Raw genomic sequence first — 15,168 nt, forward strand, 5'->3', positions numbered from 1 at the left:
TAGGCGGCAGTGACCCATATCACCGGCAGTGATGCGGCGTGCGGCGCACCACCCGCGCCCTTCATCCTTCGCTCGATTACACCGTTGACAACTTTTTGTCAAGTAAAATAATATAAAACTTATAGAAATAATATCAAAAATGTTTTGAAGAAATTCTAAACCTATTTGATACTAGTCGAAATGTCAAATCTGGCTTTGAAATGCAGTGTATTAGAAAATATAAACTGATGATTTCCACTACTCTTCAGATTACTAATGTTTGCGCCCTCCGCGTTGTTAATATCTATATTGTAACATAAAATACTTAAAATAATTTCCAAGATAGAACACAACACTGTTAATTCTATCTCCGCTGATAGGAGAGTCAAATAAAACCACATGTTTTTTTTATTTTAGTATATAAACTTATTATGACGCAACAGCATGAATATTTAAATATTCTTCACATAATTCATGTAATTATTTTTTTGATGTTGGTTATTTTTCGTAAGGTAATTTTAATACGATTTGCCTACATTTTGTTTGTGTTTTGGAAATAAGCCTTGCCGTCTGAACTTTAAAGAACTGAATTGTTATAAAGCAAGATCCAAAATTTTATTAGCGAGTTTGAGAACGCTACATAATTATCCAAATATTTTGAGCGCCATCTAGCAACGAGTAACTGAACATATAACATCAAAAGATTGTAAGTCAATCATCAAGAGTTGTAGTTACCCTATAAAGATAACACCTATAAATCTTTACCACTAAGTACTATAACATTAGTAAATTATTGCAATGTTATTTAGTTTTATTACTTAGGTACTGAGTAAAATTTTACTATATGTAATCTCAATTTATTATATTTTTCCTAAGGTCTTTCTCTTTTTTTCATTCCCTCGATAATTTTGCATTTTTGTACAGCAACGAAATTTAAAATATAAATGCGATATCACACTACCTATATAATTGAGATGAACTGATGATGAAGTGTCGTGGAACTTTGAAACAATTAATAATAAAATTATCAAAAAAAGAAATTAAAATTTAATTGTTCCTTCGTTTCAATTTTTTAATAATAATTGCATTATTTATTTCCAACACCATTAAGTATCAATTCTATCTTTCGTGTCTGTACACGAGTTGGCGCATGCGCAATGAAAAATTTCGGCATACAGATCTGAAAAATCGTCCAATAGAAGTAAGAAATATCACTGCGTCCTCTGGCGATTCTTGAGCGGGTCGGATTTTTTTTTATATAATCAAAATGAAAAACAAGCTTATAGCAACCGGTAACTGTGTCCAATATACATGAACAGAACTTATTTTTGCATTAATTCAGTGAAGGAATCAGGTCTCTTATTCTTTCGAAAGTGTCGGACGCTTGCTGGTAATGAAAGAATACTGAAATGGTATTTTGAAGACGAAACAATAAACTAAACTGTTACATTTCTATGTTTATTTGTGTAAAATAGGTACATCATTTACGTACTTAAAATACATTTTGAAAGAATCGATTTGCAAGAGAAATAAGTATTATTTATTCATTATTTTTTATTATATTTACTGCTAGTTTCAAATTAAACATTGCGTAAATTGTATATCCATGGTACAACATAGGCAATACTTATAGCATATTCCACGGTGTAGACAGTCAGCTTATTTTCCACAGTACAGTTAAAGAATTCGACGAGTACTGAAACAATTGTTCATAATATATTTACTTCTATGATAATATATTCATATAAAATACAGTAGATATGCGTGGTTATGCCAAATTCTTTTTGAGGTAGTTGGAATTGTGTAAAACTTTTTTTTACTCATTGTTCATGCTAACAGAACAAAAGAGGAAAATATTAAAAGTATTATTTTTTTTTATAGAAGTCTACTTATTTTGATTTCTTTTTGTAGGTTTACAATCATACGTATTATGTATGGATTATATAATAATATTTGGCTGTTTATAATATCGGATGCAAAGGACGTAAATTGCCATATTGAAACAAATGATCTATTTGAAAATTACCGCATTGAATTCTAATTTCATTAATTGAATAATCCATATGTCCTGTAGTCTACGTTTTAACTTAATTTATATTATTATTGTTATGTAAATGTATATGTATATGTAATATATATTATTTTTATAATAGATAAAGGAAATCCATGATATATTTTATAAAGTTAGATCATTATAAAAAACTTCGGGGATTTTCTCTCTTTATTCAGGGTTTTCTCTCTTTATTCTCTTTATTCCCATTATTCTTATATTAATTCTAATAATACACTTAGATTCATAGCATGCAGCTACGTGTAACCAGAACCTCTTCGTAAAATACTGTACAAAAGTCTGTTGTGGTGGTGGTACTTCTACCTGTATATTTCTATAAAATTAATTAAATAATTAAGTACTAACGACATACATGCTTTTTGGCATGATGAATATCCATATTTTCTTAAATATGTAAGTAATTACTGATACGAATAGTTGTTTTGTTACAGAAATATTCATAATTCTGTAGCTACTTGTGGTAGGAGTAATATAGTAGATATAATATTAATATAATACAACTCCTACTATTGAAAAATAGGAGATATATATACTGAGCCGGATTTCACCGAGTATTTACTATAAGCACAGATAACATAATATTACATAAGAACTATAGATATCGCATCACGAAAATCGGATGTCGAGATATCTTTGATATACTTACTTGCACAGTGGAGAGATCATCAATTATAAAAGTCGTGGAGTGCTTGTTTCAAAATTAATTTAAAACTTCATACTAGTTCATACACAGTAATACACAAATATACATTTATGTGGAAATTTTAAAAAATTACGTTATACCACAATTATCTGTTACTTTGTTCTATAATTTATTTATTGAATAAATATCTATGTAGCACTTGCGCTAAATATTAAAATTACTTTATTAAAGTATACAATGTTGACATTGTAATGTATTTAATATTTTTTTTTTGTATCCTGGCATTATATTTTCATTTTGTATTTACATTGTATTATGTTATCTACATATCAACACGTACATATTTGTGTACTAATCAGAATAATACCTATTTTGTGCACCTTATACTGAAACTAGACAAAACGTAAGTTAATAAATTGTTGCTACAATGATATCATCCGACTAGTGGATTGATTATTGTATCTTAAAACTAGCTATGCACACGGTATCACTTGCGTGAAAATACTCAAGATATTGTAAAGTTTCATTAAATTCCAAATGTTTGAAAAAGTAACAAACATGCATCCGTGCATCTACATCTATAGCTCACAAATTTCCGCGTTTATAATGTTAGTAAATTTTTACATCTCGACGCATATAAAAAGTTGGAATACAATTTTTTTTACCGACACATAGCGGTCCTTATGCACACGTTGACTTCCAATACAGTTCATAGATGGTAATTATAATAAAATAAACAAATGTTGATTTTTAAGAAGTTACAGTAGTTATGAATAATGTTAAAATTATAGTTACAAAATATTTTGCATGTAATTCTAAACTGTTTACTTTTAAAGATATGTCAGTTATTGTCCATTGAATACAATAATAAGGAAATAGATCCAATTAGCTATGTATATCAAATTCCATCGTTGACGTTACCGGTCCAGACAATCGGTGCACAATAGATAAGATAGCACCCTGTCATAATGGCAATATAACGTTTATGGATGTATGACAGTAAGTGTGTTCTAATGTTGTGTAGTAGAGAAGCCAGGCGCGGGTTATCATGCAGATTGCGGGCGAATCAATAGGGGCGCCTCGGCCACTGACGGCGGATGACGATCAATAGCGTCCCAGCGGAGCTGTCTCCGCATTAAGGGGCTTCCTCAAACGCCCTTACACCTACCCACAACCTATCTATGCTTCGTAGGTATGTCACTCCACATTCATTACAATGTACGGCTACTCAAGCACAAAAAACTGTCTGGAAAATAATATTATTTTAGTGTAGATTTCTTTACGATAAACTAAAGTTGATAATGAATTAGTAAGTTTGAATATGTATTTAACTAAAATAAATTATCTACTTTATATAAGTTTGTGAACAATACTACAATATATAATTTGTCTATCTACTCTTCATACCAATTCCGATCGATATTGGAATGCGCCATTTCTCATCCTATCACACATACTCCAGAATTGTATAGTAGTAACCTATTAGTTCTAAATTTCGTGATGGTGTCGTTAAAGTCGTAACTCGAATAGATATCATATAAAGACAAATATCGCGATGATTCGCGACAGATGGTTTAGTGAGTTATCCAATATTGTAGGTACATAGTTGACTTATTTGGTAGATTTTTTTAGTGACCCTACCCGACTTTGTTTAATTGCATATAACACGTGACGTATTCTACAACTAGATGTCTAGCCATTATGGCTTCTAAAGTCATTCTATCTTAGAGAATAATGTACCTTAAATATTTTTTCAAACAAAAACTACTTTCGCTCTCTTTATTTATACCTAAAAATAAAATTGGAGTGTCTGTTTGTAATACTGAAATAACCGTTTTTACTACATGTATATGAATATAAATACAGTACATACACCAAAATAACATATTTACAATGGCTGGACCGATTTTGACGGGACTTTTTTTGGACAGGTAGCTGATGTAATAAGGAGTAACTTAGGCTACTTTTATTTTATAAAATCTCTTTTAATTTAGAGAAATAAAGTTAAAATCCACCTGGACAAAGTCGCGGGAACTATAAGCTATTATTAAATATATTTGTATATATAGCGCTTTAAAAGAAAGGTATATAGGTACCTTTGTGGATTGAAATCGATATAGAGATCATATAAAAGTAAAGTTACTTACATGCCTAATATAGAGCGTGCTCTATTAGAAACATAAGTATGATCACTAAATAACCACTAAACAAGTAACGATTAACAGGTGATTTAGGTAGGTACCTGCATAAAAATATTACAATTTTTATCTAACAATATAGTGTTTATAATTAAATCGTTGACCATCATTACGTACAGATTACAACTACAGATACTTTGGTAGGTACCTACTTGGCTTTGGGTTCTGTGATAACAATATCGGCAATCTTTCAATGGACAATTTCAATTTTTTCACTACGTTTTGCTGTATTTTCTTTAATAGATAAAAATGTAATTATAATAGCAATACGTTGACTTCACCCAAGTAATGAAAATTTCATCAAAGACAAGTACCTAATTCCTGATTTTGAAATACAATAGCTATATATAGGGTCCACCTACTGTATTACGTAAGAGAAATTGTAATTGCCTTGTGTATACAAGTACAAGATTCAACCTACTCTCGAGCTATGCAGAGCTTGTGTTATAGCTGCTGGACAATTGATATAAATACGTAATCACGTCATGAGCTGTTTAGTAGCCATTTTTTTTTTGTAATCACGAACTTAATATACCTACATAGAAAACACTCAGATGGTCAAACAATCATACTCATACTATTTATACCTTGCAATCCAACCCGCGACCATCGGAAGTGAAGCTGTAAGCTAGACATCTAGATCATCGGAAATAAAGCGATGTGCTAAACATCTAGACTATCGAGGTCGTCAATTACAACTTCTTTGTATAAATTTAGTGTACCTAAATATAAAGTGAGTTTGTTTGTTCCTTACCATTGCCGAATTAACGACTCAGCCGATAGTCATTAAACGTGTACACATAGCACCTACTTATTCAAGATAGGCAAGAATATAGGCTGCTTTTTATTCAGGTCAATCAATATATCTCGTCAACATAGAAGAAGTCGCGAACAGAAGTTTGTCTTAATAAATACATTATAATAGGTAATACCTAAGTAGCATACACTATTTTTGATTCGAGTGTATGTATGTAGGTGTTATAGGTACCTTCAATTCTTATAACTCTACACTCACACAAGTAGTACCTCAGGCAGTGAGCGGCAGATATCACGGCCGCTCACTGCTAAGCATCATGCTAATATTATTCTTATATCGCATATTTTTCTAATGCACCAATGATAGATATATGTATATTTTTAGGTATAAGTCACTGTCTAATTGTAGACTAATTATTTCTAGAAATGTTTGCACAATAATTAGTGAAAGCATACGCATATTGTATATATTTATTTTTCGATGTAAATAAAATAATAATATTATTTATAAATAATACTAATATGTATATATGAATAAACCTCTTTAATACAGTAGGTATGTAAGCTATTTTGAATCTTGGAAAAATAATTCTGTTAAACATTTTCATTCCAATTGAGCCAACAGTGAATTGAGAAAAATATTCCTTTGAAAATGATAGCATTATCATGTATATATGTGTGTGTGTGTGGTGTCGCCTTAAGAATAGGACCACCCTCTCTCATCCCGTGGGTGTCGTAAAAGGCGACTAAGGGATTCATCGACCAGTGGACGGGCAGCAGCGTTCTACTGAGTAACTACCATCACACTGCGATCGCCAACCCGCATGCCAAGCGTGGCGATTATGGCAATATCCCCCGAAATGGATTTACACCCAAGGCTCCGGCCCCCAGTCCCCGGCGGCCCCGCTAGTCTTGACCATGGTAGCGGTCATGGAAACGGCGGGGCAGGGGGTGCGAAGAATCTCCGGGTAAGACCAGGCTACCACAAACGACAACCACAGGCCCTGGCAACATACAACGTTCAAACACTGCGGACCGACGAAAAGTTCCGAAAAGGCTTCAGTACCATAGACCACATTCATACGCTGCGGCAGGTAATTCAGAATACCGAAGAATACAACCTGCCACTTTGCTTGACGTTTGTGGACTATGAAAAATCCTTTGATTCGATCGAGACGTGGGCTGTGCTACAGTCTCTCCAGCGGTGCCAAATTGACTATCGATATATCGAAGCTTTGAAATGTTTGTATGAAAACGCCACTATGTCAGTTCGCCTCCACGACCAGAATTCGAAGCCTACCCAGCTGCAGCGAGGTGTCAGACAAGGCAATGTCATATCGCCAAAGCTGTTTACCGCTGCGTTGGAAGATGTTTTCAAGCTTCTGGACTGGAGCGGGCTGGGCATCAACATTAACGGCGAGTACATCAATCACCTTCGATTTGCCGACGATATCGCAGTCATGGCTGAGACCCTGGAAGACCTTAGCAAAATGCTCGAAGACCTTAGTAGTCTCACAAGGAGTAGGTCTTAAGATGAACATGCACAAGACGAAAATTATGTCAAACACCCATGTCGTACCTGCTCCCGTAAAAATTGGAGATTCTACACTCGAAATTGTTGATTACTACGTATACTTAGGGCAAACTATCCAGCTAGGTAGATCCAATTTCGAGAAAGAGGTCAATCGTCGAATCCAACTCGGATGGGCAGCGTTCGGGAATATCTTTTTGTCCGATATATCTTTTTGTCCAAATATCCGCATTGTCTCAAGACGAAAGTTTACGACGAATGTGTATTGCCAGTGATGACTTACGGCACAGAGACGTGGTCGCTAACTATGGGCCCCATGAACAAGCTCAGAGTCACTCAGAGGGCAATGAAGGGGGCTATGCTCGGAGTTACTCTGCGTGATCGAATCAGAAATGAGATCCGCAGAAGAACCAGTGTGACCGATATAGCCCGAAGAATTGCGACTCTGAAGTGGCAATGGGCAGGGCACATAGCTCGTAGGACAGATGGCCGTTGGGGCAGTAAAGTCCTCAAGTGGCGACCACGGACCGGAAGACGCAGCGTGGGAAGGCCTCCAGCAAGTTGGACCGACGATCTGGTCAAAATCGCTGGAAGGCATTGGATACGAGCAGCGCAGGACCGATCGTCGTGGAGATCTTTGGGGGAGGCCTATGTCCAGCAGTGGACGTCTTCCGGGCTGCGATGATGAGCATGTATATCTTCTTTGGCATTTATATTAATATTATTAGTTAAAAACGCTAAATTTGTTCCGAATCGTCAAGGATTTTGTACTTTACACTTAACAGTATCCATAATATCTACAATAGTAAAAATTACAGTGCAGATATTACAATATCTGCACTGTAATGTTTGACTTGCATAAGTGACTGCCTTATGTAATAAATAATTTTTGATTTTAATATGTAATAAAGGTCCGAAAAAAAACGGTAATAAGCACAATTTTTTATTCATAACATAATTTAAAATGTAAATCTTGTAAAATTCTTGATAAAATATTCAACAATTCTTATTAACATATATATCATTTAATTACAGTAGTAACTTACTTATAAATTTTCAATAAGTATATTTCTTATTTATAGATCTTAATTATAATTTATTTTCACTAATGGCATTCGACACTAGGAATAGATCTCATCAACTGGGTAATACTAGCTATATTTATTTATAATAACATATCCATTAACGATATTACATAGTTCATTAATAATAACGCTAAATAGCATATCGTAAACTTATTAAACATAACTCGTCAATATCATTTTGGCACAAATTACCAAATGATTGAATTAATATCTTGCAATAATAGTACCAAAACATAAATGATTCATAGTAAAACTGTCTATTTACTATTTTATATAGTTAAATGTAATTTTTTTAAATATTTGGATTGATTTAGTTTTAATGACAATCAACTATCTTCAACAAAAAAAGAGAAAACATTCATTTAATAGTCTTTTACCATATAATCTTATTAACTGTATGAATAAATTGACTTTTCCACCTTGCGATTTCTTCAGTTTACCGTGACCTTTACACAAATTTTATTATGATTATATAATAATGATCGTCTTAAACAAAAAGTGTTCATTATATAAACATATGATACTAGAAAATAACGTTAATATTTTATCAATGACGATGTTTATTTTCATTCGTATTTTAAAATACTGATGTTAGTATTAAGAGACAAAATAAAACTATTAAGCTTTGGAGTAGGTATATACCTACTCCAAAACTTTGGGTATTGTGTAAGTTTATAATTTCACATAGGAACCCAATTAAAACTTCTGATATTATAATAAGGATACACTTCGGGAACATTTTTCTTTCACGTGGCTACCAGGTGAATTTAATATTTTCCATACAAATATTTCAAGAATGATAACACGTTATATTATTGCCAAAACTTTTCTACCGAGCAGGTCAACATCATTTCTATACAATTTACCTTTCTACTAGGTACATATAAAGAGAATATTCCCTTTCTTATACATTATATATTCAGCCGAAAGACAAAATAGTCTACACATCAGAATATCACGTAGTTATAAAACGCACACGGTTGAAACCGCGGGCACAGCTAGTAAACAATAAAATAGATCTTTGTTATTTACATTTGGTGTCTCACGGTTGAATAATAGGTGTATAAGTAATAAATAAACACAAATTGACATTGTTAAATAACAATAAACACAATTTACTATAGGTGTTATGTACTAATAGAAGATACACCGCACCCTACCGAAGTCCTGCTACATTGCGGCGTAACATCGCAATTGACCCTGTAATTTTAGTAACCATTTTTAGCATATGCAGAGGAACTAATTTTTAGCTCAAGGGTGTTTCTTAAATACCATAATACTTATACCTCACAAACAAAGCATTATAGCGTATTATATTAATGGTAACAAAAGACACAGTAGGTATTAACCTAATTTATACAATGGAGACCAACGTAATAAAGTATGTTATGTAATACACTATGAAAATATTAAAATTACTTTAGCACCAATCAATATTTAATATTTGGTGGAATAACAGTGCACCTAATTTATACATGTATATACAGTTCCGGCACTTTAATTTGTTGAAAATAATTAGGCTATTTGACTAGTTCAATAATATTAAAATTCATTATCATTCAAGGTAATTTTTTAAATTCCTAGTTTCTTCCCGTCATTTTTGGCAAATTGTGTACAATATATTCCCCTATGTAGACCCGCACAATCAACGGGTGAGTTCTGGTCTAGTGATATATGCTTCCTACCTAGTTCAGTTGTTCCCTGGCTCATACAATCATAAATAGTTTATGAAAACTATTTAAGATCTCCATATGATTGTGGCTTAATAATTTTTATTACTATATAATGTTCCCAGTAATATCTAAAATACGTAATCGAAAATATTCGCAAAGGTGACATCTGTTCGAGATACCTGCATAGAAGTCAGGAATCTACGCTTCAATAAGGAGTTAAGCTCAGCTCGAGCCTCAATGCAGAAAAAGAAGCTGTATTATTCATCCCTTTACATATACAAATACTAATTTTTAATTGGTGCCAATTGAAATGCAAAGTGTGCGTTTAATTATTACCTAAAACACAGTCAAATAGCCCTTTGTATCTATAATTATAAAATGTAATGAAACATATTTAGTACAAAATACTTATAACTCGTATCTGGGACGTTATGTCACGTTGACCTGACCATAGTACGTATCTGACCTGCAAATTTTCTCCGAAAGGCTTATCCTCATACCAAGGACAGAGAAAATAATATAGGAGCAAAAATTCACACTATTAAAATTTTCTGATTTTCTGACTTCGATGAATGTTAGAAAGTTATTTTAATTTACATTTCAAAAAAGAATCAACATAGACTAATTGCGAGGATTAAATACATATAAAAAGTAAATCTATAATTAATTTAAAATTACATCATTATACAAATAAAATTATATCAACAAATGGAGCTTAGGATAAAACAATTATATAAATCAGAAGAATATACACATTTTATATTGAACATATGCTATGCTACATCCGCTATACTGTATCAGCAAAATCTGGTCTTATAAAACAATTATATTATTTTTATTACAATAATAATAGAAGTCTAAAATATAAAACTTTTATATATATTTGAATTTCAGTTCAATCAATGTCTTCTTTCATCATTTGATTTCAGCTTCACAAGGCACATCAAATAAGTCTCAACACTTTATATAGCTATATGAGCCCGGAGGTTCAACAAACAAAGAATGAAAGCTAAGGCACACTTCATATATAAGAAAAGAAATAAATATTAATTTCTTTGACCATGACTGGTCCACATATGTTCCTTGAATGTTTCCCGCATAGTAAAAGATCTTGGACAAAGGTAACAGCAGAGTCTATTGGTTAAATCTGAATGCATAAGCCTCACATGATACTTTAGTGCAGACTGATTTGAATATTTCATACCACAATGAGGGCAATCACCACAGATAGCAGCATGATTAGATTGTTGGTGGGATACTCCTTGCGATGTTGAAGCACTACTGCCCAATACAGGAACGTTCATACCTGCCAGCAACAATAGAGCCTGTGATTGGTCTTGACTATATGTACTTTCAGAATCTGTACCATCTTGGTGTTCTGATAATAATACTTCTGGCTCATATTCAATTTCAGATTTTGGAGATGGGTTTTCAGGCTTCACAACTGTTTCTTCAGATGATGGAGTTTTAAGTGGACTTTTGACAACATTGGTAAAGGTAACTGTATCTGTATTTAAATCCTTTGCTCTTATACTTGGTACATCCGGTATATTTGTCACTTTTTTTATTGTACTATTGGCACAGACTTCATTTTTAGATGGATTTATACCTAAAACAAATATACCTATATATATATATACAAAATAATCCATAATGCAATGTGACAGAATGAACTTTTTATTTTATTTTATTTAAATCCAAGAGATCATGGTTTGTATTTACAATCTATATGGCAATATTAGAGCTAATTATAAGTTTCAATTAATTAACATATAGTACTACTAGTAGTATATGTGCTTGCTAAATATGAAAAATATCAATTAATGAACTTTAATAGTAATTACTAGGAAGTTTGTTAGGACTTCATAAATTTCAAAGATAAATATCATAGATACTCAAGATTTGGCATGAAAAAATATAGACATATTGCTTTGTGCAGTGAATGAGAATGAAATGATGAGAATGTTTACACAAATGAATGACAATGTTTACATAAATGAATGAATCAGTTCCAATGAAACTTACCTGAGAGCAAAGACCTTGCTAGCATGCTATTTTCGTAATCTGGAAGACTATCATCATTTTCAGAATTATTTAAAGGACCAACAGAATTATTATCTTCAGAAAAATTATCAACCCGTTCAGTTTTAATAATAACAGGCATGTCTGCTTGTGTGTTCACCTGGAAAGAAAATACTTTATTACTGCTTGCACCAAAAGATTTATATATATAAATTTAACATCTGTTCTTACTGAACATATATAAAATTATTTGTACAAAATAAAAAATTGTTATAATTATATTAAAGTCACTGACTGGTTTATTAACATAGACTAAAAAAATAAACATAAAGATATAAAAAAAATAGAGATCTATGTTTACATATCTGTTTCTGTTTTAATTTACCTGGACAGATGTAGAACCTTTTCCATTAGTTGTTATGACTGTTTGTTCATTTTTTCCATCAATCTTTTTATCTACACTATTTTCAGATACAAAAGCTATATTATTGGTTTTAGGCAAATGTGAAAAACTATTTTTATTGTATATATCACATGTTTCCAAAAATTTGCCCTTCTTGTTACCAGTTTCTCCAATATTTACATCATTTGGCTTATCAGATGTACTACTTCGTCGTTTTTTCAATGCCGGTAGTTTTGTTTCTTTGTGACCAGAACCACATTGTGACTTAGCAGATATTGTAAGTTGTGTATAAAGTTTGTTTGATGTATTTGGTGAGGAAAAATTATCTTTCTGAAAGTAAGATATAAAAATTTTTGAAGTATAATTTTATATTCCATATATTCTATATAATGTCTCATGGCTTTTCTATTAATTATGAAAGATACAAGCAAAAATTTTCTACATTTCAGTTTTGTAAAAAATTACAAAACCTTTTTTATTATATTAAAATTAAAGGAGGTCTCAGCATATACCACAGATGGTCGCCAAATTGATGGGTGCAGTAAAAGTTTGTTGAAAAACTTATAAGTACTTTACATTATACATTAAAATGTCATTATTCCATAAAAACTATTAGTTTGATGTATATAACAAACTAATAGTTTTTATTGGTATGTAGGCAGGAACACAATAATAAGCATTATTTAACTTCTATTCATATTTGTAAATCTGCTCAATATTTTTGTGTCTTATATTTTTTTACCTGTGGTATATTTTTTAATCTCTATCAGTACAGATGTATTGTAATGTTGCTACAATACATCTTATAGAGGTAAAAAAATGCACAGTCAAAAAGTAGAGTAGAACTAGATGGTAAATAAAACAATTGAAGGTAATAAATAACAATATCTACCTGTTGTGTTACACCTGTGAGGCCTTTGACCTGTAGTAATGCTGCTGTGTGCAAAAATGATGACAATTTACTCTCTTCAATAAATACTTGGCCCTGGTACATATAGGACAACAAACTTACTATATCGTCAGCAGATACATCCTTCAAAATTATAACTGGATGTTGACATGGGTTTTCCTAAAAAATAATGTTTTACATTTAAATAATTGGAATGGCAAAGAAACTGACAACCTGATTGTTAATGGTAACCTTTGGCTATATAAATTGACAGCACTAAAGACACATTATCATATGACACAATTCATGTATTGCTATTCCAGAGAATTAAGATGTTATCCCTCTTGTACCGCAATTTCACTGCATTATTTCATGCTGCCAAAAAACCATAGTTTACAAAGGAAGATATTTAGTGCCTTCAATAGGTGACACTAACGTTTCCAGGTAGACAACTTTTTACAAGGTCTATTAAAAGAAATTGAAAGTCAGAATATGTTACAGAGACCTTTTCTTGCAACTGAGACAGAAAAACCAAACATCTAAAACTAAAATACTTATTAAATAAGTGATTTTAGCATTAGGTAGCACAAATACGAAGGCTATTAATGTCCCCAGTCATTCACCTTGAACACATTCCTGAAGTACGGGCTGCACGCGGACAGTATGACTTTATGGGCCTTGATGTTTCTGCCCTCACAAGTGAGCGTAACGTCAACCAAATCCTCCGAACATTTCAGTGAATCTAAAGCACTAACTATATTAGTTTGGAAATTGTTCCAGCGTAAACAAAACTGATCTGCCATTACTGTGTTATTAACTGAAAAACCTGTAAAAATAAATAAATTAGCTATCACAATTTCTGACTAGCAAAGAATAAACTGAAATAACACGACATTTTTAATTAAATAGTAATCACCTGTACTACCGTATGCATCACATTAATAAATAACATTTGACTTTTATCAATTATTGTGCATTTAAATTAGTATTTGTTAGAAAAATGCATAAAAATGCAATGCATCATGACCTCCATTGACACTTTCTTTCACTTTATGAATGTGTGCGTGTATGTTGAAGTGTTGCCTACTTTATAATTATAAAGAAGATATTATATTATCATGTTCATTGAATTCAAACTAAATCCACATCTTTAAAGATGTAAGTAAAAAACTAGAAATAAATGCGTAAGAATTAACAAATTCTACACTTATTTTTTCGAGAACAAGTTGGATGCTTGTAGTTACCATTCCGTTTCTATTCCCCTTTTTGATAATAATCATCAGAAGCGTGACGGGCAGTAAAAGAATTTGTTTTTATATTGTTTCAGAATATTAAAATGACTTATAAATTATACTGGATTGATTTGCTTTAGTCTCAGTATATATATTTTTTATTTTTTTACATATAGCTTATCCATATTTACTTATTGTTTTTGAAAATAAATGGTGTTCGTTAAATACGCAGTCATATAGTGGACTGTAATATTATATTGTGAGCAAGAAATTTATCTTTTGGAACACCCTCACCTTGACATTGGATGACTGCTAGTTCGACTTTAACCAGGCTTCCTAAAACTTTGGGCTTCACCTAAATTATCGTTTGAAAGGGGTAGTAATCGTGCCAAATTTATTGCGCTTCTTTTATATTATTTAAAAAGTGGCTCTGTTGCCAACTCACATACTAAAAATTACCTACGAGAATAAACACATATTACTAATGTGACAATGTTGCATTCACTACGAAACGAAATTTAATTAAATTTTATATGATGAGGACGACCATAAGTAATCTTTTACATATAAAAGCTGGTAAGAGCTACTAGTCAGTCTACTGATATTTTTTTAATTTCTATATACTAAGATGGTACATGTTACGGATTATTGACAATTATCGTAAATATAAATATAAAAATGTAGAT

At 31.8% G+C, this 15,168-nt stretch overlaps 1 protein-coding gene across 2 annotated transcripts; it reads right to left on the reverse strand.

The window, feature by feature from the left end:
• Positions 1–9,525: 9,525 nt before the first annotated feature.
• On the reverse strand, positions 9,526–14,289 carry LOC131852347 (protein abrupt-like). Of its 2 annotated transcripts, none has more exons than XM_059203025.1 (6): positions 14,167–14,289; positions 13,874–14,076; positions 13,254–13,430; positions 12,344–12,691; positions 11,962–12,118; positions 9,526–11,545 (listed from the first exon to the last, which is right to left on the reverse strand). In XM_059203025.1, the coding sequence occupies exons 2-6, from the start codon at positions 14,051–14,053 to the stop codon at positions 10,983–10,985; spliced, it is 1,425 nt and encodes a 474-aa protein (XP_059059008.1). In that variant the 5' UTR covers positions 14,054–14,076; positions 14,167–14,289; the 3' UTR covers positions 9,526–10,982. The 2 variants fall into 2 exon arrangements, with proteins under 2 accessions (XP_059059008.1, XP_059059001.1); XM_059203018.1 differs by having other exon boundaries at positions 9,526–11,560.
• Positions 14,290–15,168: the final 879 nt, after the last annotated feature.

The sequence above is a fragment of the Achroia grisella genome, unplaced genomic scaffold (genome assembly GCF_030625045.1).
Source record: "Achroia grisella isolate CSIRO2021 unplaced genomic scaffold, CSIRO_AGI_Agris_v1 utg1179, whole genome shotgun sequence".
NCBI lineage: Eukaryota > Metazoa > Arthropoda > Insecta > Lepidoptera > Pyralidae > Achroia > Achroia grisella.